The sequence below is a fragment of the Microtus pennsylvanicus genome, chromosome 22 (assembly GCF_037038515.1).
Source record: "Microtus pennsylvanicus isolate mMicPen1 chromosome 22, mMicPen1.hap1, whole genome shotgun sequence".
NCBI lineage: Eukaryota > Metazoa > Chordata > Mammalia > Rodentia > Cricetidae > Microtus > Microtus pennsylvanicus.
In genome coordinates this window covers 34,409,894-34,437,258 of record NC_134600.1, presented here as the reverse complement: position 1 = coordinate 34,437,258, position 27,365 = coordinate 34,409,894, and the positions used below count along the sequence as shown (strand labels likewise).

Below are 27,365 nucleotides of genomic sequence, written 5' to 3'. Positions count from 1 at the left end.
CAAACGGACCAGATTCTCTATTCCAGAGGCACAGTTTCTGAGGTTAGCGGCAAATCAGCACTGCCGTCCACCGGACCACGCTAATCTTCCTTCTTCCCGTTTATTGCGTTCTCCTAAACCAATTTTTATATATTTATTGAAGAAACATGGTCAAACTATAAATTATAGACATTAGTATATACCATGTTTATATAATAGTGGAGAAATTATAAACTCAGTAGGCATATATGAGAGTTGGTCATATTTTATATGGGAAATGGTACTGTAGGTAATTTTTTATCTTAATTTCATGTGTTTTAAACTGGGTGTGGTGGCGCAAACTTGTAATCCCAGCACCTGAGAGGCTGAAGCAGGAGAATTTTTATGACTTTGTCAAGGCTGTTACAATAAGACCCTGTGAGAGAGAGAGAGAGAGAGAGAGAGAGAGAGAGAGAGAGAGAGAGAGAGAGAGGAAGAAGAAGGAGGAGGAGGAAGAGGAGGAGGAGGAGTGGGGAGGGGAGTGGAGGGGAGAGGCAGAGAGGAGAGGGGAAGAAAGGGGAGGAGAGGAGAGGAGAGGAGAGGAGAGGAGAGGAGAGGAGAGGAGAGGAGAGGAGAGGAGAGGAGAAAAAAGAAAACTGGTTTCTGCTGAGACACGCAGGTGTTGGGATTAAAGGTGTATGCCACCACACCCAGCTACTCACGCAGAAGTACCTGGATGATGTGTGGTCCCACAGGTGCTGGAAGACACGGAGGCGCGGATGAAGGAGGGAACTGGAGCAGCTGTGTTGGGAATGCTGGAGCCGAGAGAACTGTGTGGAAGTTCACGTTATTCTCTCTTTTGTGTGTTTTTGACGTTTGCATAATTCAGAGAATTTTTTTATTAATTTTTTTTGAGCTCTACATTTTTCTCCGCTCCCCTGTCTGCCTCTCCCCCAGAAGATTTGATAATAAAAAAAATTACTCATTCTTAGAAGTAGCAGCTACCTACAGTGAAATAAGAATTCAGTTTTAACAAGACAGACCTGTTATGTATCTCATGCTGCTATACACCTTGTCTGTCGGCACGCCACTCTCATCTTGGCGGCCTATACATTGAGACCTGTGGGCCATACATGATTGGGAGCAGCTGCACTGGACACGTGATTGTATCCATGCCAGCTGAGGGCCTGGAGAGACAGAGTGTGAAATGCCGCGCGTGCGTAGGGCAGGCAGCGCTTGCCCTCTCGAGCGGTGTGCGTAGGGCAGGCCACGCTTGCCCACTGTCCTCCAGCTCTCGGCTCTTATCACAGCCTGGTGTCCATCTTGAGTTCTTGCATTCTGTCGTTTTCCCGATTTGCATCATCTTCAGATTGCTTTTTTCTTTCCGATTATTTTGAAACAGATTTTAATTGTCCCAAATCCCAAGAGCTATCACGAATCACGTTCTCCTGGACCTTGCAGTAACTTGATCCATTTCAGCAGTCCTGGAAATCCCGTGAGCTAGTGTAAGACACAAGAACGTTGTTTTCATACAGAAAGTGGAAACCGTGCCCTTAAATTCCCAGTGAGAGAATTAAGTGGAGGCATCAGTCTGGTTTTGTTTAGCGGGTGTGAGGGTTTCGTCTGCACGTGTGTACCTGCACACCACACACACACACCTAGTACCCACAGTGATCATAAGGAGGCATCAGACCCCCTGGAACTAGAGCTACGGATGACTGTGAGCTGCCCTGTGGGCGCTCGGAGCTGAAGCCAGGTTCTCTGCAGGAGCAGCCAGTTCCCTGCGAGGCATCCATCCAGCCCTCTGTAGGCATAGGTTGTGATCAGAAAGCCCTATAATTATTTCTTAGTTTCTTCATTATGAAACTAAGGAAACATCAAGAGGTGTTACTACTAATCATTTCTGTCACTGTTTTTAAATGTCACCACTTAAAACTCTTGTTACAGAGAAGACTGCCATCAATTGAAACTCTAAAGTTTTGACTGTGTCACTCCTGAGTGTGGTCTCTAGCACCAAAGCAGGGTTCTCGACTCGCCTAGTGCTGCGACTCTTTAATGCAGTCCCCCGTGTTGTGCTGACCCCAACCATAAAGCTAGTCTTGTTGGAATCTTGCTCCTGAGCAGTGTCTCGGTTCCTGAGAGCACTGGAAGTAGGTATTCCCCAATGGCCATGGCCCACAGGCTGAGAACCACTGTACAATAGTCTATTGTTTTACCCCATGGGATCAAGCCTCATCTTTGCCGTCTGCCACATGAGAAACCAAAAGTCCCTGAAAAGCAATTACACAAATGGTAGGACGCTGCAAACAGAGCTTAGGGTCATCACGGTGCTCCCTCCCGCTTTGGAAGCTAAAGGTGAGTGTGACTATCGTCCTTATGAGCGCCGTCCCCCTCCGAGTCTCAGTGATGCCAGGGCTGTTATCTATTCAGAGTCTCCTCAACAAAGAGGACACACGTGACTGAGACTGCTGTTCACAGAGCACATGCTGGATTGGCCTGATAACTAACTTCCTTCTGTGGAACATCATTAAGGCCACCGCCAACGCGGGAATCCAGCTCCCTGCCTGTCTGCTGCCCCTGTCTCTGAAACACCCGCAGTGGGGCAGCAAGGACCACTCTGAGCACTTAGCCACACAGCAGCCCATGAACGGTACATGCAATTGAGAGCAATAGAAGGGCTGGGGATTAAGCCTCCTCTCTAGACAGACAGACAGACAGACAGACAGACAGACACCGCCTTCCCATGCAGGGTCCATCCCACACAGCATCCCATGAATTGGCACACGCAATTGGGAGCAATGGAAGGGCTGGGAATTCAGCCTCCTCTCTAGACAAACAGACAGACAGACACTGCCTTCCCATGCAGGGTCCATTCCACACAGCATCCCATGAATAGCACACACAATTGGGAGCAACGGAAGGGCTGGGGATTCAGCCTTCTCTCTAGACAGACAGACATGCAGGGTCCGTTCCACACAGCATCTGTGTAGCTCCACCGATGAGCTGCCCACACCATCTGAAGAGTCACATTAAAGCTGAAGTGTGTTTCTTGTCCAACAGTTCTCCCAGTGTGCAGACAGAATCAAAAGCCTGGAGAAACGCTTTGTCAACCCTGACGGCAAGGGCAGAATCCGCTTCATTCCCGGGAAAGATCTGACCGAAGAAGAAATGGTCAAGAAGTTAGACATGGTAAATGCCCTGTTTAAACACACCTCTCTCTGCTCACACAGGCAGCGGTACCGTTTCCCCTTTGGCGGACCCATCCTTCTTCATTCTTCTAGATACTAGCTGCTCCCTAGTTGTGATGCGTCCTAAATCCTACCTTCGATTCAGATATTTACCCAAGGAAGTAAATATCAGTAGTCTGAATGTTCAAAGGCTCCCTTCTTTCCTAGTCCGATAACTCATTTTGTCTTCTTGAATGAATATGTTAATTGGTCATCCTGGTGGGGATATCTGGGAAGACTGGCATTGTGGGTACCATAAAGAGCCAGAGGTCCATTGTCCACCCAGGGCAGAAGAGCTCCCAGGGGTGTCTCCGGACAGGGCCCAGCTCCGGGGACTGTCAGAGGTATTTCCACAGCTCAGAGAGCAGTGTGTCTCTGTCGTGTGGTGGAGGATCAGCTGCGAATGAGACCGTGCCTTACATAAGTCGTTTTTAACTCCTGCTGAAATTGTTTCCAACCGTAGCTGGAGCTTCAGCTGGCCAAGAAGGAGGAGAAGCTACTGGAGAAGGATTTCATCTATGAGCACGTGTCCCAGCTCACCAACAGGCTCAGAGGCAAAACCCAGACTTGCAAGGAGGACACGCTGCTCTTAGCCAAGAAGGTCTGCCTGAGCGAATCGATCTCCCCACCCCTCACCCTCTCCCGGCCCCAACTTCCGCTCTCGCCTCTCGCTTCCCACTCTTGACTTGTTGAGAAACACTAGTGAGATGAAGCTTTATGAGTTTAGAAATACAGAAAAATGTAAATATTAGCCCTGAACTCAGCTCCCTGAGCGAATCCACTTCACAGGAAGGAAGCCCAAGCTTCTCAAGGGCGAGAAGCACTTACGTTTTAGTTGGCAAGAGAACTTCTCAAATATAACCACCGTTACCTTTGTGGTTTGTGTACAAAGCAAAACCCTTTCCATTTCTTTCCAAGCAGAAAGCCTCACTTTTTCAGTGGTCCGAGTAGAAATTGCTCCAATACAGAATTCAGCCAGAGCCCACAGATGCAAAGGGACGATCGGAGAAAGACAGCAGCAGCCGCACAATCCCTAGGCTGCTTGGAGACTTGAAGCCGCAAGGGGCTTCTACTAACAAGGGGCACTACTAACAGCAATGGCTGGCAGGAGGAAGGCAATAGCTACATGCACCGTAGAGGATGGTGCTTTTGCCTGGCTTCTGTGGGCTCTTTGAGCATCCTCCAGAAGAGGGCGTTAACACTTAGCAGAGGCTACTGAACACTTGCTACGTCCTGTCCCCACCACACCTGAGGCGGACACATAGAGCCAAGGGGCACACACTCTCTAGGCAGCGAGAGAAAGGAGGACATAAACGAAGGTCTACATCCATACCCCTGAGTGCAGCTGCCCTGTCTGATGAGGGTGAAGGGTTCTGACACCCCAGACTAGGCTCCCTAGAGTAGGACCTCTTCCTCTTTTAGCTTCCCAGTTCCTTGCATATAATAAATGCTAGAGAAATGAGGAGGAGTGAGTAAACAGTGAGCCCTGTGCTAGAGGCAGCGTTGCCAAAGTTATATTGGAAACGACTGTGAAAATTCACCTTAAAATGGTGGAAACACCTTTGTGTGTGGCCTTTGCACTTCTGCACTGGTGAGTCCAGTGGCCGTAGTGTATACAACTGGGCCTCATACACAAAGACACAATAAGACTCATTTAAGCCAATGGGCTTTGTCTGAATTAGCACCCTCCCCCATGTTTCTGTAAACATCTCCTTCCTTTCTCTTGAGAGAAAGTCACTTTTTTTATTGAAAGGCGATTTCTCAAAGCTGATGGCAGAATCTCTGGAAATTACGTGTAATACTAGAGAAACACAGAGGGGCCAGAAAGGCCCTCAGACAGCTGGAAGGGCTCAAACCGATACACCCATATTATCATTACAGCCAAAGCTTATGAGTATGGAGAACACTCCCCTCTCCTCCTTACCTCTTAAAAACAAACACTTAAGCTAGCCAGCCCTCAGTGCTCTCCAACCTGGAAGATAAGCCTTTTTATTTCTTTGTTTTTCCTTATTGCCATAACCAAACATTGGGTTCTATCCTGGTTAGTTTTGCCAATGAGACACAACGTATAGGCAGTTGGGAAGAAGGAACATCTACTGCCTAGATCAATAAGAGGATGTCGTGGCTGTCGTTTGTTGGGAGCGTAGCCCTCTGTGGCAGTCAGATGTAGGCTTTGTGTGTACGCAAGCTGAGCACGACCCAATAAATGAATCAGAGGATAAACCAATAGGCAGGATTAGTACTTTGTGGTTTTTGCTTGGATTCTTGCCCTGACTTCCCTCAATAACAGAAGTGTATGCCAAAGTCCCTTTCTCCACAAGTCTCTTCTGTCAACGCTTTTTCATGGCAACAGAGGAGAGAGCCCAACGGGCTCGGTCCTGCAGCCTTTCTCAGGGATTGTCTGTGAATCCCGGTCAATTGTTCGCTCCTCCAGGGAAGACTGCCCACACCAGGCGGCCAGAAGTCTCTTGTTTCTCTGCATCCTCACGGAATACCTCTAAGAACTAACCTCGGGCTCTCTACTTCTAGATGAATGGCTACCAAAAACGGATCAAAGATGCTACTGAGAAAATGATGGCCCTGGTGGCCGAGTTGTCCATGAAGCAAGCCCTGACCATTGAACTCCAGAAGGAGGTGAGGGAGAAAGAAGAATTCATCTTCTCCTGCAGTTCCAGGATAGAAAAGGGCCTGCCACTCAACAGAGAAATCGAGAAGGACTGGCTGAAGGTTCTCCGAGATGAAGAAATGTATGCCTTTGCCACCGCTGAGAAGTCCCGGGTAAGTGTTGACTCCCATGCTGCGCCGTGTGCTGGGAGAGGTTGCCTTAGGAGTCTGTCCTGGCATGATGCGGTGGATGGCCCCTTATCTGAAAGGCTCGGTAGAAGAGATGCTTTGAATTTTCTATGATTTTCATGAGATATTTAGGGAGTGGGGCCCAACTTTAAATCCCAGATGCATTTGTTTCATATATACTTCATACACATGGGTGATTTTAATATGATATTTTAGTATATTTGTATTTTGACTGCAATCATAATATGATGTCAGGTGTGGAATTATCTACTTTTGACGTCATATCAACCCTCAAAGGGTTTGGAACCTTTTGGGCCTCAGAGTTTGCTAGTAGGCACACTCAACCTGTGTGTGAAAGTCTCCCACTCCAGCACATGAATGAATGGCGAGTAGAAAGGGGTTTGGTGTGTAGAGAAGACTTTGTACTAGTAGTCCAAAGCACCGCCTTCCTCCCTGAAGAACACCTGACAAGCACCAAGGCCCAGCCCACAGTCGTACCCTGGACTGTGACGTCTGAACACTATGGCCTCCCCCAGCAGGTCTATGACTACCCTAACATTGGCTTTACCTCTAACATGGCTTTATCTTGTCCTCCAACACTTGCTCACACCCCACCTGACTCTTCCATGTCCGTCTGTCACGGTCTTTACAGCCATATTATGGCTACCACAGCCTTCGACAGAACCACACCTGGTATGTGTCATAGACCCCCATGCCACCCCTTTCTCCTCCTCAGCGACCAAGGTCTTGCTTGGTCATGGAAGCCACCAGCAAGTTGGGTTCCTCGTTCATCCATATAACTCCATGATGGCTCAATAGTTTTAAGATTAGAACAAGGCGTCTCTTGTCCAGATGACCACACCATGGGGACAGTTTGCTCAGACTGTCACGTGAATGGTTCTGCAAGGGTCTTGTTTCACTTTCTCACCCAAGACCTTGAAAGGTATATTCAAAGACACAGTAGGAACACCTGAGCACGGGGTCTGGCTTATAATTCTGGGCTCCCTAGGATCACCCTTCCTTGGACACTTGGGGTTCCCCTGTGGCATCCCCCCATGGCGTCCCTCTGTCTTTCTCTACCATATAGTTCACATTAGCGCTGCAGGGGAGTTGTTTCCCGTGAGCACAGGCAGAGCGTTGACCCTGAAGTTAAACCACACGGCTTGCCATTCCCTCTGCTTCCGTTCCAATCGTTTCTGCTTTAACATTTGCCCATAGTGACAAAGGAAAAGCTTGGCTGCCTTTGTCAAAGCTGTGGAACCAACAGAGCCCAACCACAGACGGTGAGCTGACGGCCGGCCGGTGCATGTGGAACCCACCGCGCAAGGGTTCCCACACCAAGCCCCAGCATCAGCATGGTGCTTGAGCTATGCTCACACCCATGCAGACGACAGGCCACAGAGGTGGGGCAGGCTTCCTGCTCCTGTCCTCATCCCCTCTGCCGAATGTTGTGGAATATTATTTTAAGATACGTTACATTCTTTTACACTGTGGAATGTGTTTGTTTAATGATGCAAAGATGTGTTGCATTTGTTTAACTCTGTGAAGCTGTGATTGCCTGCCTAAAACACCTGATTGGTCTAATAAAGAGCTGAATGGCCAACAGCGAGGCAGGAGAGAGACTGATGTGGGAGTGATTTCTTATTAATAAAGAAACTGCCTAGACCCATTTGATAGGCCAACCCTTAGGTAGGCGGAGTAAACAGAACAGAAGGCTGGGAGAAAGAAGCTGAGTCAGAGAGTCGCCATGATTCTCCCACTCCAGACAGACGCAGGTTAAGAACTTTCCTGGTAAGCCAGCTCGTGGAGCTTCACAGATTATTAGAAATGGGTTAGATCGATATGTAAGAGCTAGCCAATAAGAAACTGGAACTAATGGGTCAGGTAGTATTTAAAAGAATACCGTTTCTGTGTAATTATTTCAGGTAAAACTAGCCGTGGGGGCGGCCGGGTGCTGGGGACGCAGCCCGCCGCTCCTATTACAAGAGACTGATAGGCAGGGTTGGTGTGCAGGGAGAATAAACAAGGAGGAGGAGCAAGAAAAGAAGGAGAGGAGGATGCCAGGGGCCAACCACACAGCCACACAGCCAGCCACGAAGTAAGGGAAGTAAGATATATAGATTAAAGAGAGGTAAAAAACCCAGAAGCAAAGGTAGATGGGATAATTTAAGAAAAGCTGGCTAGAAATATGTCCAGCTGAGGCCAGGCATTCATAAATAAGTCTCCGTATATTTATTTGAGAGCTGGGTCGTGGCCCCCAAAGAGTAAAATAAAAACTAAGTACAGGTGAGTATCAGCCAGCAGAGCTAAAGGCTGTGCCTTAGGACCCAAGGAGAAGTAAGTTCAGTGCCTAAAGAAAATTGAAATAAACTGAAATTCCTCCATTTGCAGGAATACATAGAAACAGATTACCGGCAGCTGCCCAACGGTGTTTACACGACAGCAGAGCAGCGCCCAAATGCCTACATACCTGAAGTAGAAACCGGGCTTCCTCTGCCCAAACCCTACGGGGCGCTGGCTCCCTTCAAGCCCTCAGAAACTGGAGCCAACAGAAGGCACATAAGGAAGCCTGTGGTGAAGCCCATTGAGATCTAAGCGCGTGGACCGGTCCAGGCTTCACCAGACCTGCAGTGGGGAACGACCACCAGGGTCCTAATTCCACCATCAGTTGGGCACAGTCAACAAGGGAGCGAGACATGGTTCTCACGTTCGCCAACCAGTCCACGCTGTATGGCATCAAATGGAGCACAGACTACAATTAGAGTGTATTTTCATTGCTCATGTCTTTCCTTTTTACTGTTTATGTTGACTACATTTCAGGAATGTTTAGAGGAGAAAACACTGTAAAAATACAAAATAAATAACTTCTCAGAGACGCACAGAAATTAGAGTGGTCTTTTCTATTAAAGGAAAAACAGGTACTGACTGTCTGAAGGGGGAAGTAGCCCAAGAGACACACAAGAGACACCTGACAGGAGACACCCGACAGAAGACACACACGACAGAAGACACCCGACAGGAGACACAACAGGAGACACCCGACAGGAGACACATGACAGGAGACACACGACAGGAGACACACGACAGGAGACACAACAGGAGACACACGACAGGAGACACACGACAGGAGACACACGACAGGAGACACCCGACAGAAGACACCCGACAGAAGACACACACGACAGAAGACACCCGACAGGAGACACAACAGGAGACACCCGACAGGAGACACACGACAGGAGACACACGACAGGAGACACACACGACAGAAGACACCTGACAGGAGACACAACAGGAGACACCCGACAGGAGACACACGACAGGAGACACACGACAGGAGACACACACGACAGAAGACACCCGACAGGAGACACAACAGGAGACACCCGACAGGAGACACACGACAGGAGACACACGACAGGAGACACAACAGGAGACACCCGACAGGAGACACACCCGACAGGAGACACCCGACAGGAGACACCCGACAGGAGACACAACAGGAGACACACTACAGGAGACACCCGACTGTCCCCTCTGCAGCAGCACCTGAAGCCCTGTACGGAGCAATGGGAAGCTTGCTGCTCAAGCAATGCTATTGCAGTTCAATTGTACAGGGAATTTTTTCTTTTTGCTGCAAAAATATTTAAGTCCTGATTCATTTCTTAAAAGTGCATTTTCACAAACAAGTTCATGAACATTTTAAATTCTGATACCTGATTTTCAAGATCTCTGCCAAAATTCTGCACTTACATAACCCCTGTAGGAATAGTTTCACTAATTTGCTCCAATTTTTGCTTCATGTATTTTTCTGATTCCAGTGCTTTTGTTAGACTTGACAATTTGCTAGTATGTGAAACCTGTTATTTGAACATTTACTAATATGTTTAAGCTATTTCTTTTGTGCTGGTCGCCATTGTGAATTTCTCTCATGTCCAGTTCTGGGAGACAGAGAAATACCATACTTTTATTTCGTTATATCCAACATCCTGTTCCAAGCCCCCTAGGTCCTGCCACACTGGAGAGTAAATATAAGTTACTCCCATCTTGTGAGTCCTGAAGTTGGCCTCCTTGTTGTGCAGATCGTAGTGAAGCAAACAGCTTGTGAGAGCCTTCAGCTGTTTGAGCCATTTTGCTAATAAAAGAAATACTGCACCCCTAAACAGTTCCTGTGTCATGGGAGCTGGTAACCTCTTTAAGGATTCAAAACATGCAGAAGAGGGAGTTTAAATGCCGTAAGAATGGAAAGGGGTGGATTCTCAAACTCTGCAGCGTGTGCTGCTGAGAAAAGGCAGACGCTACCAGGTGCTGACATGTCTGGCTTACAGTCAGGTGTGTGTGTGTGTGTGTGTGTGTGTGTGTGTGTGTGTATGCGTGTGTGTGTGTGTGCGTGTGTTGTCTAGCCCTAGAGCACGAAGTGATGTTTTTGTGAGGTAGAGAGAGGAAGTCCAAGTGGAGGAAGAAACTTGATCCAATCTTAGAAATAAGAAGGCCAAACTCATGTTCTGAGACCCAGTGACTCGGCTTGGTTGCAAAAGGATGTTCATATTTTACAGGGTCAAAATTTCAGAGTTAAATGCCAAGCAGTTTGCATGTTAGCTTTCGATGAATAACAAGTTATTGAATAATTACGAGCCAAGTGTCCACATCAAACCCATGTTTACCTCAACAATGTGTCAAATAAGCTCAGCTTTGGGAATCAAAGGAGTAACACAGGTGTGAACAGAAACAAACGAAGGCAAAGAATGGGAGGAGGGAAGTGAACTGAGCAAAACTAGATGAAGGGCTAAAAACACAAGTGTTCTGTAAGAATTTTACTTGCAACGAGGATTTTTTATTTAATTTGAACTAAATAAAATCTGCCTTCTCCAGTAGAGAGTTATTTGTAAGAGAAGTAATACAGATAGACAGCGTTTCCACATTGCTGAATAATTGCCAACATATCCCACGCCTGGCTGATCTGAAGCAAGAAGAGACATCCTACAGGCCGGGGCAGCTTCCAGAGACAACAGAGGCGGCAGAAAATGAGGTGGATGGGCCTACGAGCTAGCAACATTTAGAGTCATTAAACTTTCACCACCGGGAAGGGAAACAGCAGAAAGGAGAAAAGCAGAAGTGAACGGGGAAGTCGAGCCTTGTGAGTGAGGGTGACCCTGATGTAGGACACAGATGAGAAAGGATGTCATGTGTCGTCATGTGTCCTGTAGGAACGTACCGATGCCAATAAAAAGGCTATGCTCAGAACTTAGCAAAGAGTCAGACCACAGCTTTCCGCACTGGAGGTCATGTTTAACGAGAAGGCATGGTTAAATCAGACTTCCATTAATACAAGCATTAAATACACATCCCTCTGAACCACCGCACAGGCAGAGGCTGCTCACGTCCTGTACACACAAACGCGGTTTGTCACAGTTACTCCGTGCTGGAAATGGCAAGTCTTGTTTAGTCCAAACCCAGGTTCTTCTTAAATCCTCTTTGCAACATTTAATTTTTCTGCTCGTTTTATGTTATTTCCAGCGGTCTGTCTAGCTCTTCCCGTTCTAAGCATTGTGCCCTCTGTTTTTTACTTGATCCTGGAACGCAGCAGAACTAGCTCCTGGCTCACTGTACCACCAGGAAGAGCACCGTTCCTGCCACACACAAGACACCATCTTGACTCTTGACTGCTCTCTGGCTGCTTGTGCTGGACAGGGTGCGGACGCGCGGATGCGCTCCGTTTTCTGAGACCTAAACCGAAGCCCAAGGAGCTCCGCGGTATATTCTGACCTGTTACCCCTCTTAAGGAGCAATAAGAATTCCCAGGAAAAGCGGGGGGGGGGGGGGGGGACAGCGTTGAGACGCTCAACGCAGGCCATCTTGCACGCTGACTTTCATAAACCCAAGAGCACCGAGGTGTGTTTCAGAGCAGCTTCCTCGACAAAGTCTGCGTCCACGCTGTCATGGCCTTCAAAATCCCTCGAAGCTGCGGAAGGGAGAGAGAGAGTCGCTGTGGGGCCGTGGCCACCCTGGCCACCCGCAGCCTAATTCACACAGCTCGCAGGGACAACATTTTACATACCAACCACAGTTTCCCCTCCCTCCCTTCCTCTCACTCACTTCCCCCCAGCCCTCATCCCCTCCTCAGAAAGGGTCAGGTCTCCCACGGAGAGGCTGCAAAGTTGAGGTAGGACCAAAGCCCTCCCCCCATATGGAGGCTGAGTAAGGTTTCCCTTCACAGGGAACGGGCTCCAAGAAGCTAGTCCCACTACCAGTGTCCCCAAAGACTGCCAAAGTCACAGAACCGTCACCCACATTCAGAGGGCCTAGTCTGGTCCTATGCAGGTTCCCCTACTATCAGTCAAAAAAAAAAAAAAAGAGTGTTGATTTCATTAAAGCTTGGCACTAAAGAATATTCATATCAACCAGAACAGACCCTAAACACCTCTAGCCCCCTTTGATCTTCAAAGGTAAGTATTCCTTGGGTAATGTAGGAAGTACGGTATTCTCGCTAATGAAAATCAGTTTTAGTAAGGACTTGTAGGGTATTTAGGGAAGGAAACAGATCGAGCTGTGACTTGGGAATGACCAACACGACAAGGGAACTCCTAAGTTAGACGGAGGAGTGAACTACCTTGGTGCGAGGACTCCAGGCCTGCCAGAATGTCAATGAAGTAGTTCAGAGGCAGAAATTCTGTTGAGAACGATGACTTGCCAATCATAGAGTTTCGAGGCTGAAAGAGAATACACTCCCTATGTACGGACCGCTTCTTGAAGACACATGCAGCTTTAAATAGAACAATAGAAAACAGAATCACGTCTATCGGGGCATGCAGGTGGGCTCCACGCAACGCTCACTGTCTGGACGTCACCGAGGCTCACCTCTTTCTTGTAGCTCCTGAGCATCTGTGCCACGTGGTTCCGGGAGATGATGTTGGAGCTCATGGGATGGTCCCAAAGCCGGAAGACCTTCTGCCCGGTACACTAGAGTACGGGTAAAGATCACAGAGGAGAGCATAGGTCATAGTGCATGGAACAGACCACATACCAGCTTCTGACTTCTACATGATATTCCCAAAGGGATGTAGAACCTCCCTGACTCATGACCGCTGGAGAAAGGCCAAGCTCAAGAGTTACGCTTCTGAAGTTTTCGTAAACCCTCCCTCAGCTTTCCTGAACGTGAGGAGAGCAACTTTGGCATCAATGCTATGCGGCCAATTTCCTTTTTTTTTTTTCCTGGAATGATGTTGGGTCTGAGATCCTTCCGAGCTGGAGACAAGCGTGGCAACCCTGAGTGACATTCTGACAGGAAGCTAGCGGTGGCTTGTGTGCTTTCGTTGGTCTCTCTTCTATTATCTGTCCCAGAAACTTCAAATACTCGAAATCATAGGGACAAAAAAGTCAAATTTGGAGACCAAACTATATCAACACTGTTCCTCTGGGAGTCAGAGCCAGGGGAAAGGGGGGTACTTTGTTCTCAGGAAGCCTGTGACAGGAAGGACAGCCACAAGGCAAAGCCACAGGTCCAGAAAGCCACGGGGCAGAGGATGGCCAGTACCAGAGGCCCTGTGCTCTTGGTATGTAAACAGCACACTGGCCAGGCTCTTAGGGTCAGGAAGTTTGCAAAGTGAGGGGGCCGAAAGACCTTGCTGTGGAATTTCATGTTTTCATGTTGCTGACCCTGAGAGCTAATACCCCACCAAAGAGCAAGGAGTGCCTTCCTGACGTTTTCCTCCTGTGCTTTTGTTCTTCCTTTGGCTGGGTAATGCCTGCCCGTGCTCAGAAATGTAAGAGGAGGAGGAAACACCGTTCCAGAACCTCCCGGCCTCACCTGTGCTCAAAGCCTTATCAGTTTCAATGTCAAAGGCACCTGTTTCCCCTCTGCCTCCCACTCAGACTCCACGTAAACATCAGCGTGGTTGCCTAAGAGGAGACCACATCCACCTTGCCAATGCAGCCAACCCGAGAAGCACCCGCTGCCCAGAGAGTGGGGGTGGATGGAACCTCACGGTAAAGGCTGAAAAGAGGGCCCACTCAATTGACCCCGCCTACAAGGGAACTGTCTTCTTACAAGACACATGGCAGGAGGGTGGACGAGGCTTGAGAGGAAATTAATTTTAGGATTACCAGAGGGAGCCGCACGATGATGCTGAACTTTAGCTGTTCATTCTTCTCTGAATTGTCCAGATCTACAAGAGAGTTGGAGATTAGCAAATATGATAGAGATATCCATTTTAATACCGCAGCGAATTTTAAACCATGAACGCTTCCTCCTGAGACGTTCCAGCCCTGAGTTCACGGCTAATGATGTTCTGAAAGCTTTGCTTGTGACTCAGAGTTATGGGGACTTTTGTTTTGTAACAGGCTGCCAGCCACCGAGCAATTCCACCCACTAACTGAGAGCGCGAGGCCAGCTGAAGAACACGGCAGGTGCTTTGATAACATTAGCAAAACACACACACATGCCTGAACAGCTTCCGTGAGAAAGATTACAAGGTGGACCTTAACACCCAGGTTCAAGCGAGTGCTGTGTCTCTCATTGGTTTTGCATGCATTCCAAGTCTAATTCAAGGTGACAAAATTAATTGGCTGAAAGTAATTCACAATACTTTCTTGAAAAACAAATTCAGAGTCTCCCATAGTAAAAACGTCATATTCGGAAACTTCATATACATGGTCTCTTCACAGTAAAAACTCTACACACAGGAAAAAAAAAAACTAAAGACAACGTATGGATTCAGTTCTTCAGGGCCTCCCGAAGGGCTAAAGAACTGTCAACTAGCCTGAAGGGAGGTTCTAGGAAGTGGGCTGTGCTAAGAATTTGTAGTAAACGGGGGAAAAGAGACAGATGCTCAAATAATAAGACCTTCGAGGCAGTGGTAGCACACAGCTTTAATCCCAGCACTTGGGAGGCAGAGACAAGGGGATCTCTGTGAGTTCGAGGCCAGCCTGGTCTACAGAGTTCCAGGACAGCTAAGGCTGCACAGAGGAACCCCGTCTCACAAACAACTTCACTATCTTACTGCAGAACATTAAGTTGTGTGTGGGGCCCCTCTGACTGTAGCCGGCCTGAGTGCCACATGGCCAGAAGTCAGCCCTGAAACCCCCGTGGTCAACTCAGACTTGCTTACCCTTCATAAGCCTGGTGACCACGGTCTCCGTGAGTAGCAGCACCCCGTTATCGATGTAGTGCAGCAGGTTGTACAAAGGGAGACAGTGCACCCCAAGGAGCGTGTGCAGAGAGTGGAAACCTGGGATGGGCGGAATAGAAGCAGGTGTGAGCAGCCAACGCCTCAGGCTCCAGAGGGAACGAGTTAATCATGTGCTTAGGGCCTGGGTCCCCTCCTGTGGGAATGCCGCTGTGCAGGGGACTCGCTGCAGGGTTCCCGCTCAGTATCATTCCACTGTCCTTCACAGCAGAGCTTCAGACTCCACAGACCCACGCTGAAATGTTGCTGGCATGGGGACCATTCTGCTGAAGGGTTAAAGAAACAAAAACCCTAGAACCAGATGGCAACGGTTGTATGCCCGCTCTCTGAAAGTGAAGAGAAAGAAGGCATGTCGATGACATCACCCTGTAATAATTCGGTAGATGGGAAGGTTTGTTCTCCTTCTCTCTCAAGCCCAAGTCCCTGAGTGGGACCACAACCCCAGGGCTCTAGTCACCCTACCAATGACAAGGAACAAATACAAGGCACGTGGAAGGAGATTCCAGACCCGGTGGGAATAAGAGAACCCCACTCTGGAATGTCGGCATCTTGGGGATCTTTGGAAAGCTCTTCACTTGGTGTGTGGAAAAGGCCAGAGGCAGCAGAGCACCTGTGCCCTGGATCCTGCCGGTATTTGAGCAACCAGCTCGAAGTAACTTGTCTTTCTGAATTCCCTTCCTTCATCTCTAAAATGGAGCCACCGACCTTTCCTTCTGGGCTACTAAGAGGAAGAGAGTAAGTGTACAGAGCCCAGCACATGGTACAGCATGATTAGCACTGGACACGCGCTGAGTGAGCATAGGCTCACCTCTTCCACACCCAACACTATCAGACGCAATTAATAGAGTCGCATTCCGTAGATGAGAAAACTGAGAGTCACAGGCGCCGAGAAACTTCCCCGTATCCTATAAACAGCCAGCGAGAGGTTGAAATAGCCTGAAATGGGCTGTGGGATTGTAACTTCCGTTCTTAACCAGAGGATCACGCTGCCTCAGTAACTCAGAGCCGAGTTAACAGAACAATACGGACAAACCTAAGGTGAGGGAGCGTGGGTGCACTGGGAAACATGACGTGATCATCTGAGTTGAATCTGATGGCAAAAGCAATGATTGACCGGTAAGTGTGGACGCAGCAAATTTAGTCAGCACCCTCTCATCCCCCAAGCAGGAGCAGTAGTAGGGTAAGGGACAAAACAGTGACGTCACCACTCTGGTTCAGCTTGCAGTCTGGTAGAGCTGGCGATCAGTTCATCATAAATTAATCACATGTTTGCATGTGACCAGTTCTACGCACGTGTACACATAACAAGGACCCAATGCTCAATGCTACCAAAAAAAAATTTCTCAATCCAGGAACCTTTGAGGAGTCACTGAAAATCTCTGAGTATGATGAAAGATGAACCGGATTTTACTTTGGGAATATTAATATGCCAGCAGACAAGGAATGGATAGGAGCACCATCTCAAGACTATCCTAGGACCCGTAGGAACACCATGGCCTGGACATGTACGAGATGGACTGGGGGCACTGAGGGGGAATGAAGACGAGGGGAAGTGTCCTAGCTAGGGTTTCTGGCTGTGGTGAAACACCAGAACCTAAGCAACTTGGGGAGGAAAGAGTTTAGTTCACTAACACCTTCTAAATCGCAGCTCATCATCCTGCCATAGAGGCAGGAACTCACACAGGGCAGGAACCTGGAGGCAGGAGCGGATGCAGAGACCACGGAGGAGGAGTACCTACTGGCTCGCTCCTCATTGCTTGCTCAGCCTGCTTTCTTATAGAACCCAGGACCACCAGCGCAGGGATGGCACCGCCCACAACGGGTGGACCCTCCGCCATCAATCACCAGTGAAGAAAACGCCCTATAGGCTCGCCTACGCCCCAATCTTATGGAGGTAATTCTTCAATTGAGAAGTTGAGGTTTCCTCCTCTCAGACGACTGTAGCTTATGTCAAGCCGACTCAAGTTGTACCCAGCACAGGCAGAGAGTCCCACGGCCACGTGTACGTGCTGAACAACGGACGAGATGCGGGGCTGGCAAAGGACCATAGCTGCTCTCGGGGTGCGTGCGGGGGGGGGGGGTTGCGTACCGGGGGGTGCGTACGGGGGTGCGTACGGGGCGTGTACGGCAGAACAAACGATGCGTAGGGACGGGGAGAAAGAACAGCATCTCCTCTCTAAACGTGTGAGTCACCAGCAGCGGGACGTCCTAATCCCTGGCAACATCAGGGGTCAGATGATGAGCAGATGTTGTCCTCGGGCAGATGTGAATGAACCAAAATAGACTGAGTTCACTAAGTCCCCGATCCAAAACACATTATAGTATTACTAACCAAGGCTGATGTTGCCATGTAGGCTTGGGGAATGCTTTCCCGGAATAATGAAGTCAAAAATTATTCCTAAGAAAGCATTTATGCTAGATCAAGAAATGCTATTCCGGGATTCGAAATTCTTTCTCGAATCCTGCATAAATTCTGAGCATCCAAATGGCCCTTCATCTGCTTCGCTGGCGCAGACCCTAGGGCAAGGGCTTATTTATGGCCTCATCTTTGTAGGCCAGACCTGAGCAGAGCACACGGGCTAGAACTTAACCACCAGTTCATCCCAGGAATCCTCATCGCTCCAGGGCTGCTGGTCTTGCTGTAGCCCAGGGGAGAAATAGCAGAACAAACAAACAAAAACCCAAAACAATAGCCAGCGCTTTGGGGGCACACGCCTTTAATCCCAGCACTCAGGAGGCAGAGGCGGGTGGAACTCTGTGAGTTCAAGGCCAGCCTGGTCTACTAGAGCTAGTTCCAGGACAGGCACGGGGGGGGGGGGGGGGGGACCCACAAAAAAAATCAAAAACAAAAAACCTAAAACAAAACTCTACTTGCTACTTCGTCACTCTTTCCTTTTACTTAAGTGTCTGACTCTTGAAACTCAAACAATCTCCCTAGTCCTGCAGACCTGAAAAGCAAGCACCCTTATACACATGCACGTATTGACCCCTTGTACACACACACACCTGCACACGTGTGTACACACACACACACAGTGTCACTTTCCCCTCTCTTCCCTTATCTAAAGAACATGGCATTTAACAGACAAGAAGAAGCCAGGAATGGCGTGCTGAATCACCCCTGCAATCCCAGCACTCAGAGTAGCAGTAAGAGAACCTGGGGTTCAAGGCCTTGGCTGCGAAAGTTTGCAGTCGCCCTGAGCTGCCTGAGCCTGCAATGGGGTGGGGGATGGGGTTGAGGGGCTCAGGGGTGAAGGAAAGCAAGGAAGGTAACAGAGTGTAAAGGCAGGCACAAGATGAGAGAGAAAATACTTGTAACCAGAAATCTAATAAGGGGCTGATATCCAGAACATACATATAATAAAACAAGTCAGTAGCCAGATGACAACTGATTTTATTAAACACATAGGAGATCTAGACAGAGTTGTTTTTCCCCCCCTAAAGAAGCCGTACAACTAGTCAAGAATTCCATAGAGAGATAGTATCTCTAACCAGTGAAATACAAATCAAAACCACACTGGTATCACCTCCCGCCTCTCAGCATCCAAAACAGGGGTAAGTGTCAGAAGAGTGTGGAGAGACTCGAACCCTTGAGGACTGCTGGTGGACTCTAACTCGGTGCAGTCACTATGAGAGACTGCATGAACCCTCTCAAAGAAGCTGAAAATGGAACCAGCACTGAGATCCCATAACCTCTGAGCACCCCAAAAAAATTAAAGGTGAGGTATTTTAAAAGATTTGTACACTAATGTTCATTGAACTGGTCACACTAGCCAAGATACGCAAATGTGCATTGATAAACAGGAAAATAACATGGAAATTGCATAAGCGTGTAATACTCAGTTTCACATAAACATACATACATAAACATGTATGTTTTACTCAGCTTTCAAAAGGAAGAAATTCTGCCATCCATGACAAATGAGTGGATCTAGAGGGCACTACAGAGGTTAAAAGAAGCCAGCCACAGACGAGACAAATACTACATGAGTCTATTTATAAGACTGGTCTCCAGTAGAGTCAGAGAACCAACAGAAAGGTGGTGGCCCAGGCCGGGACATGGGAAGGGAGGTTGCTGTCCATGGAATGTGAAAAGAGGTTGTTTGTGAGCTGAGAAATCCCTGGAGAGCTACAACACAACACTGTGCCTGCAGATGCTACTGTACTGCACGTTTAAAGCGTTAGAGTTGATTGCGTGCTAGAACTCTTCCTACAGTAAGGGAGACAAAGCCAACACAAGGCGGACGCTTGTGGCAAACAAACAGAAGCCTGTGCGTTTCTTACTACGGTGCTCCGGCTTATGTAAACATCACCCTGTTCCATTCCCACTAGTGTTTGTAACTGCTTTCATTTCTTATCCATGACCTGGCGGGAAATAGTTACTCCACACATTCAGGGACTGGTCTAAGGACCACTTATATGAATAACTGTACACATTCATGCTGAGGGTGTCTTTGAAGCCTGCTTAGGGCTTCTCTGAGAATCTGAAGCGCTTAAGGGCCAGCCTGATCCTTGACACCAAGCCAGACCTCTCCCTCCTTTGTGTTTACCCGCAGGTCTCTCCATAAAGGAAAGCAGGAGAAGCCACAGGAGCAAGTTCCCTGCAGGGGCACCGTTGGTGCGAGTTCAGCTAGACGCACACACGAGAACGGAATGCAACCGCTCCCTAGAGGCAGCGATGGTAGAGTTAGCAGTTGCGGGAGGTCTGGCCAATGGAGACCAACCTTAAGGCTATCCTCCACCAGAGCCGGCTGCAGACACTCGGGAGCCGTCTTGAAACTCAGGGCGCTACTCTCTGGAGACCACGTGAGAAACAACTTTATTATGACCCGACAACCAAAGAGCCAAACTCACCAGGAGGTAGGGGGACGCACAGGCTGCTTGTGGCATCCAAAATCCTGGTCATGAGGTGAAAGACTTCAAAGTGTGCAGTGCTGCCATGGTTATTGCTGGGTAAAAACAACACAGTAGTAAGTCAACCACTTACTACTCCAGTCTCCTCCAGTGCCCTCCAGTCTCGATTAGTGGCTCTGAGTACCACGTACAGAGATTCCTATGAAACGCTGTACCCCATGGAAAGCCTCAGGAATGAGAGACTGACCAACAGCCTCAAGCACAGAATCGCACACCATCCTCGGTGTGCTCATAAATTATAAATTACACTAATTGAAATTTCCCTTCTTAGAAGTAGTAGGTTCACGCGTCTCTCCCTCCTCATCAACCTCGTGACATAAAGAACAGCTGAAGTAACCTTGTATTCTGAGTATAAAACTAAGAGGTGGTGGTGGTGGTGGTGGGGCTGGTGAGCACCGCTTCAGACTTGCACGCCAAGATCGGGGAGATCGAGAAATACTTGCGTACAGGTGGAGAACCCAAGGACGTGCACTGTGTTTCCTCCAGCTGGTCTCCAGCATGCACCAAATGAGATTCAGCTAGAAGGAAAGAGGACTCGTGACCCACAGCCTGCATCCCTTCCTTCAACGCCCTCCCGGTTGTGCCTCTGCAGCTCTGGCTGCACAACCAAGGCAGCTGGCCCTCGGGCTGCGGCTGGGCACGCCATACAACAAGCCTTTCTGAAATCAGTTCCGAGACACTGGGATCCAGAAGGGAACGCCTGGAAATGTGCCCCGACTGTAACAGAGTACCCTCTGTCTGTGCTGGCAATGCTCCCCTGAGAAGCTAGCCGGCTCCACCATCCATACGGACCCTCACCCATTGGTGAAGGTCAAATGCCAATGGTGTTAGCTGTCAGCCTGCTACCCTGCCAGGGCTGAGAGCTGAGCGAAGAAAGATGGGAGAGGGGCATGGAGTCGTTACATGAGCTGTGGGGAGATATGACCCCAGGGCCAGGTTCTGTAGAGCTGTGTCTCCCTGGCAAGTTACCCATCCTCTCAAATCTCTCAAATCTCAGGGTCTTCTTCTGGGAGACAAAAGGAAGTGCTTTCACAGGGTTGTTGTAAGTGTTAGTTACGTCACTTCCTGGAGCCAGTGCTCAACAAACAGCACTGCATCACCCAAGCCAGATGCCTAGTTGGCCTTAGGGCTTTATCTAGAAACCTAGTCTAATTGTACACGTTTGTCCGCGGTAGGGCGGTCTCCACACGGCTGTCCACCATGGACCAGGGTACCCACACACAGGGTAAGAGCAGGAGGCAGGACAGAAAGGAGTTCCGTGCACAGCCTCCGGGATACAGGGTTCTCTGCTGAATGCAAGTTACGTGCGGACAACATCATCAAGCTCTGTGCTTGATGTATTTCCTTGAGCGTATTTCCAGAAAGACTGCCTGGCCACCCTCTTTAACCAGGCACTGGAGGCATGGCTGGTTGCAGCTGGGCAAGTTGGGTAAGTCAGGGGCACGGCGTTTCTGGGTCAACACAGGCATCATTTCTAGGCCTCTTGGCTCTAGGAGTCGGCACAACCCCGCGAGAAAACCCGCGTGTGATGAAGTCGAGTGTGAAGCCGAGTGAGAAAGGATGATAGAGTGGACGTTCTTAGCACTGTAGAAGTGGGGACTTCAAGTCAACAGAAAGAGGTGTGACCGACCTCTCAGACACAGCTCTGGGAGCATCTTCGTGCTCCGAAAGCTGTTCCCAATGGCTCTGCAGAGGTCATCACACCAGAAAATGAACATCAGACGTCTGCAGAGCATGCCACAGACATCATTGAGATTCCACGAGGAGAAAAAAGAATAAAGCAGAGAGGCTCAGATGAGGGCTGGAGAGCTAAAGTTAAGCTCCTCCGTACACAGTCCCTTGCTAAGGAAATACAAATGACACAGACGCCAGACACACCAAGAGGAAGTCTCCTGAGAGAAAAGAGAACACAGGCGTGGAGAGATAGGCACCAACACCAGCTTTGTTGGTGGTGGCTTCAAAAGAAAACCCTCAGTATGACAGGCTCTTTAACCCTTACGCTTCAAGAAGGCCCCAGTCTCACATCCTGAGCTGAAAGGCACCTGGTGCCTGTCACCTGGTGTGGAGAAACAAACCCCTCACTGCCACCATGTACAACTCCGTATGATCACCAAAGGCGTGGCTATCGCTGGCCATGTGGCATAGCAGGCAAGGCTGTTTGTGGGGAGGAGCTACGTCTGGGTAACCAGCAATTCTGAAAATGACCCATGTGTGCAACAAAGTCTTGCTGGCTTGACGTGGTTTCATGCAAGTAATTCCTGCTCGTTCCTGAAGACTACAGACCCCAGGAAGCCACCTCTACCTTGCGTATCTGCTCTCATCAACGTGATTGCTTACTAGACTGCTTCAGAACTGACCTTGTTCTAAAAACTAAAGGTGACCAAAAGAACAGAGAGGACTTTCATCTTTGAAGTCAGATGGATGACTGAGAACATTCTGTCAATGTGGAGCGGGCAGGTCAACACCTTATTATTAAAGGGCATTTCACCGCCATTCTACTGAGAGGCAGTCAGAGACTGGACACTCCAACCATAAATATCATTATGTAACAACATCCAGCCTTTTCTAGTATATTAAGATGATAAAGCTCACTCCCATTTGCATGCTGGTCTTACCCAAACTTGGAAAAATCATGGGACCTTCTTTCTCTTTGTCGTTGAATACTTCGATTTGTCAAGTGTATTATTTCTAGGTTCTACAGGACCAGACTTCAGTCTCGGTGCTTTGTGAAAAAGCAAATATGGCTGAAATCCAGTCTCAGAACATCGTTTGCATCTACATATGGACAGGTGTCGTTAATTTGCATAATGCCATCTCAATGCATGGCGAACAGGCAATGAGCTACCATCTCAGTGGCAGATGTGGCGGGGGACGGAGAGCTGAGCTGGAAGCTAGCCAAGTTTGGCTTTGGGAGCCAATTAAGATTTAAAGTGCAAGCTCTCTCATACCTGTATAAAACTTCATTATGGAAATCAAGACTTACTGTTTAATAAAGAAGTGGAAGTGGCCAAATGAGAAGTGGCCACTTGGTAGCTACCCTGGTCTTATTGTCGTACGCTTCCGTGAACACAGGACAGCTAGTTGAAGCAGGACAGAAAGCTGCCTTCCACAACAAGTTTTCTCTGCTGTTCCTTTTGCCCTCCTTTCAATCTATAGCATCAAATATACCAGGCTGAAGATGGAAATCTCCAAAACCTAAGCTGAAAAGCAAAGTGGGGGACAAGGGTGCTGGGGAGACACAGTCTCAGTCACTAAGCTGCCAACTACACAAAACAAGGGCCTGGGGTGCAGCCTCAACACCACACAAAAAGTCAAACAGGGAACCTGGCTTTCATAATGGAAGGGGCAGAGACAAGTAGATTCCTGGAACCCACTGGCTGGCCAGCCAGCTGCACAAATGCCATCCAGGGCCAGGGAGAGAGCCTGTCTCCAAAACTGAAGTGGAGAGTGATGGAGGGTGGCTAAGTGAACCTCTGGCCTCCACATGCCCATGGGCACTCCCATCCCCCACTGCACAGATGCACACACATACACAAACACATAAACACGCACACATTAAACAACCAATGGCCTCACCGGCTGACATCTTGAGAACTAGACATGGGGCTAAGGGTAGGGCTGAAATTAGGAAAAAAAAGGCCGGGCGGTGGTGGTGCACGCCTTTAATCCCAGCACTCGGGAGGCAGAGGCAGGCGGATCTCTGTGAGTTCGAGACCAGCCTGGTCTACAGAGCTAGTTCCAGGACAGGCTCCAAAGCCACAGAGAAACCCTGTCTCAAAAAACCAAAAAAAAAAAAAAAAAAATTCGGAAAAAAAGGTAGAACCGACCTGTTTTGAAACGTAGTCCAGAACTATCTGTTCGATCTTCTTCCTTTCTACACCCTGCAGGTGTCTCAATAGATGATCTCTTAGCTCAGACACCATCTGAGAACAGGAGAGACACTGGATGAGTCAGGACAGGCACAGCCACACCTGCGGCCGGTTGTAATTAGCGTTATTATTAATATTTCACATCAACATGAAAATTCCTTCATCTGAGGAAAACCCTTCACCCCTGACACCCCAAAGGAAGAAACCTACAACACTAACAGCTCTGGAAAAAGAGCAGGTCCAAAACAGAGAGACCGTGCTCCACAGAGACGGTGCTCCACAGAGACGGTGCTCCACAGAGACGGTGCTCCACAGAGACGGTGCTCCACAGAGATCGTGCTCCACAGAGACGGTGCTCCACAGAGACGGTGCTCCACAGAGGGACCATGCTTCATGGAGTGATTATGCTCCACGGAGACAGAGACTGTAGGGGGCAAAGGGGTGCCAGTAGGGAATCTTGGAAGGACAGACATTAGACAGAGAAGGAAACGCAGCAGGCACCACATCTGCCCTGCGCCACCCACATCACAGGTGAAGGTAATGAAAATTCATTCTTCTGTCCCAGGCCTCTGTATCTGCTCTAAGCCCTCATCTCCCTTCTAAGGTTTGCATCCTCAGGCCTCCGTCTTCATGTATTTCTTTCCCTTCCTTTTGCTACCTCTCCTGATCTCCCTTTTGGCTTAAAAGCCCCGCTCAGCAAGAGGGATTTTCTTGTTGCTGTTGTTGTCTTAGCTAAAGAGATCCTGTGCAATGAGCATCTGGTGAGCACTGTCCAGGGTATCAACTGCATAGACTACATACAACTGCATAAACCTTAAACCTTCCACCTTAATGAACTCAGTGTGACCTCAGGATGCAACAAGACACAATGCCTCCTCATTTCAATTCAGCACTGGGCTTTTTAAAGATGTTTATTTAAGAATTACTATGTACTTTTGTGCTATTTAACTTTTCTGTAATGACTATAAAGATGAAAAGCAATGCCTGGCCTGATGCTTATACAATCCTAACATACGGAAGGCTGAGGCAGGAGAATCAGAAATTAAAGGTCAGTTTCTCTTAGGTACACAGTGGGATTGAGGTCAGTGGCCTGGATAAAACACATTTAATATCTCAATCAAATTGACAAATAAAATTTGGAATAAAAATAAAATTAAAATATCTCATGGTTTGGCACCTGCATGTACATCTTAGCCTCCACTATTCAGTTATGCACACCTATTCTAGACTACCCTATGCAGGTATGTACACCTATTATAGACTACCCTATGCAGGTATGCACACCTATTCTAGACTACCCTATGCAGGTATGCACACCTATTCTAGACTACCCTATGCAGTTATGCACTCCTATTCTAGTCTACCCTATGCAGGTATGCACACCTATTCTAGACTACCCTATGCAGGTATGCACACCTATTCTAGACTACCCTATGCAGGTATGCACACCTATTCTAGACTACCCTATGCAGGTATGCACACCTATTCTAGTCTACCCTATGCAGGTATGCACACCTATTCTAGTCTACCCTATGCAGGTATGCACACCTATTCTAGTCTACCCTATGCAGTTATGCACACAGGCTTCAATGAACAGAAGTATTTAAGTTTGTGAAATGTACTATAATTTTTTTATTTCCTTTTGTACGTGTTTCTTCACTGTGGTTAACAACATGACACACAAGTGTGCACCCGTGATCACACCTGACCAAGTTTACATTAGAGTCAGCGCAGAGACAGTGTCCTCTTGCTTAGAGCCTCATTGGAAAGTGGGGGAGGGGCGGAAAAGGGTTTTTTGCCATAGCCATAACTTTCAATCCGTTTCAGCTCCTGGAAGTAAAATGGGTTGTCTCTCACACTTTTGCAAGATGCCACCAAAACAGTTTGTCTTCATTTTCAGTGTGTGGCATAACAATAGCCAATTCCCTGTGTCCTGAATCTTGTTATTATAGTTTGTAAATTTTTGCCAATTTGATAGTCAAAAACCAAACACAGGCCATGGAGATGGCTCAGTGGATCAAAGAGATTGTCATGTAAGCCTGAGGACCTGAGCTCAGATCCCAAGAACCCATGGAGCAGCTAAAGCAGGGGCATGTGTCTGGAATCACAGAAAGTGGGCACACATGTGTTCCTTATTGCAGTTTACAATTCCATGCTTATTTCTGTGATGGATTCATCTCCTCTGATGGACTACCCATGCCAAGAGGGCAGAAATCACATGTGTACTGCTTGCTACTGGACACTGGGCTACTGTCTTTGCCCACGGTTTCCTGGGACCACTTGCTCGCCCGCACTACAGAAGCCCACGGATGACCTACCAGGCCCACGAGCAGCCTCTGGTGCCGATCTTCCTCTTGTAGGAGAGGTATCAACCTTGGCTCTGCAGGTGAACAAAGGAGCAATCATCAGAGGTCGTGTTCGGGAAGTGGGCTAGCAGAACCACACAAGCCAGGCCTTGACCTGAGCCTCTTACCCTCAAGAGACCTAATTCTAGGGACGGCAGGCCTCAGTGGAAGGACCGTGTGGCTCCCTACTATCTCCTGAACACACAGTTCAGCGGCCTTGAAGGTGACTGAGCTGATGAGGCAGCAATAACTAAGGCAAACAGTGCTGATGGGCACAGACTTTCAGACTGAGAAGCTGTAACAGTGAGAGAGTTAGACCAAAAGTCGCCTTCCCCACTCTGACTGACCCTGCACTGACCCGACAGGAGGCCAGGGGAAGGCAAACAGGCAAGCAGATCTTTTTGTAGGCTTTCCTGGCACACCCACTGGGTTCTCCCAGAAGCCCAGAGCAGGAAGGAGGGAAGAACCCACTGGCTGATGCTCCCTTCTAAAAGGCATGGGTATTCTTGGCGCCTTAGGATGAATGTTTTCTCCACCCTGCTTAACACTCCGGGTTATGATGAAAGTATTCGGAATATGAACTTAACAACCCTTAGTTTGCAGAGTTCAGTTTCAGCACAGACAGCATCCTTCACGCGGAGCAAAGCCTGGCACCGGAAGGGAGCCACTGCCCTCAAGATGATGTCACAGGCCTGGCACAGAGTAGAGCTCCGAAATCTCCCACATTTCCCACACTGCACAGCCTCTAAGCATAGCAGGAATGGATGTAACACATTTATGCCTTGTCTAGTAGGGCACAGTCCCCGGCTACAGGAGGATGGTCTGGTCACCCAGGAGATAAGTCACCTTCATGGTTCACGGAGCTGTGTATACAGCTGTTGAGTGTGCGTAACACACTTTCTAAGTTAATTCTCATAGGGTCTCCACACATACGAAAACATCCAAGCCCATAAAAACAGGAGTATATTAAAAATAGTTTCCTTAATGACGGCTGTCCTTCCCAAAGCATGATCAACATCAGAAAGGCTTGGGCCTGGTTAGAAGACAATGTGTAGGCACTGGGGGCTGGCATGT

At 48.5% G+C, this 27,365-nt stretch overlaps 2 protein-coding genes across 4 annotated transcripts in view; one reads left to right on the top strand and one right to left on the bottom strand.

Moving 5' to 3' along the window:
* Ccdc146 (coiled-coil domain containing 146) overlaps positions 1-10,138 on the top strand; it is a 127,967-nt gene extending 117,829 nt beyond the window's left edge. Inside the window, exons 16-19 of the mRNA XM_075956315.1 lie at positions 3,019-3,147; positions 3,649-3,786; positions 5,715-5,963; positions 8,370-10,138. Coding sequence (XP_075812430.1) covers positions 3,019-3,147; positions 3,649-3,786; positions 5,715-5,963; positions 8,370-8,573 — 720 coding nt within the window. The 3' untranslated portion in view covers positions 8,574-10,138. The remainder of the gene's footprint in view (positions 1-3,018; positions 3,148-3,648; positions 3,787-5,714; positions 5,964-8,369) is intronic.
* Positions 10,139-10,790: 652 nt separating this feature from the next.
* Positions 10,791-27,365, bottom strand: part of Gsap (gamma-secretase activating protein) — an 84,826-nt gene continuing 68,251 nt past the window's right edge. The window contains exons 23-31 of one of the 3 annotated variants that reach the window (XM_075956316.1): positions 26,265-26,326; positions 23,905-24,000; positions 20,525-20,595; positions 20,018-20,112; positions 15,086-15,205; positions 14,082-14,143; positions 12,837-12,938; positions 12,589-12,688; positions 10,791-11,940 (exon numbers count right to left, since the gene is read on the bottom strand). In XM_075956316.1, coding sequence (XP_075812431.1) covers positions 11,849-11,940; positions 12,589-12,688; positions 12,837-12,938; positions 14,082-14,143; positions 15,086-15,205; positions 20,018-20,112; positions 20,525-20,595; positions 23,905-24,000; positions 26,265-26,326 — 800 coding nt within the window. In that variant the 3' untranslated portion in view covers positions 10,791-11,848. Of the gene's footprint in view, positions 11,941-12,588; positions 12,689-12,836; positions 12,939-14,081; positions 14,144-15,085; positions 15,206-20,017; positions 20,113-20,414; positions 20,596-23,904; positions 24,001-26,264; positions 26,327-27,365 lie in introns of those variants that run through there. The other 2 variants (XM_075956317.1, XM_075956318.1) reach the window with 2 other exon arrangements.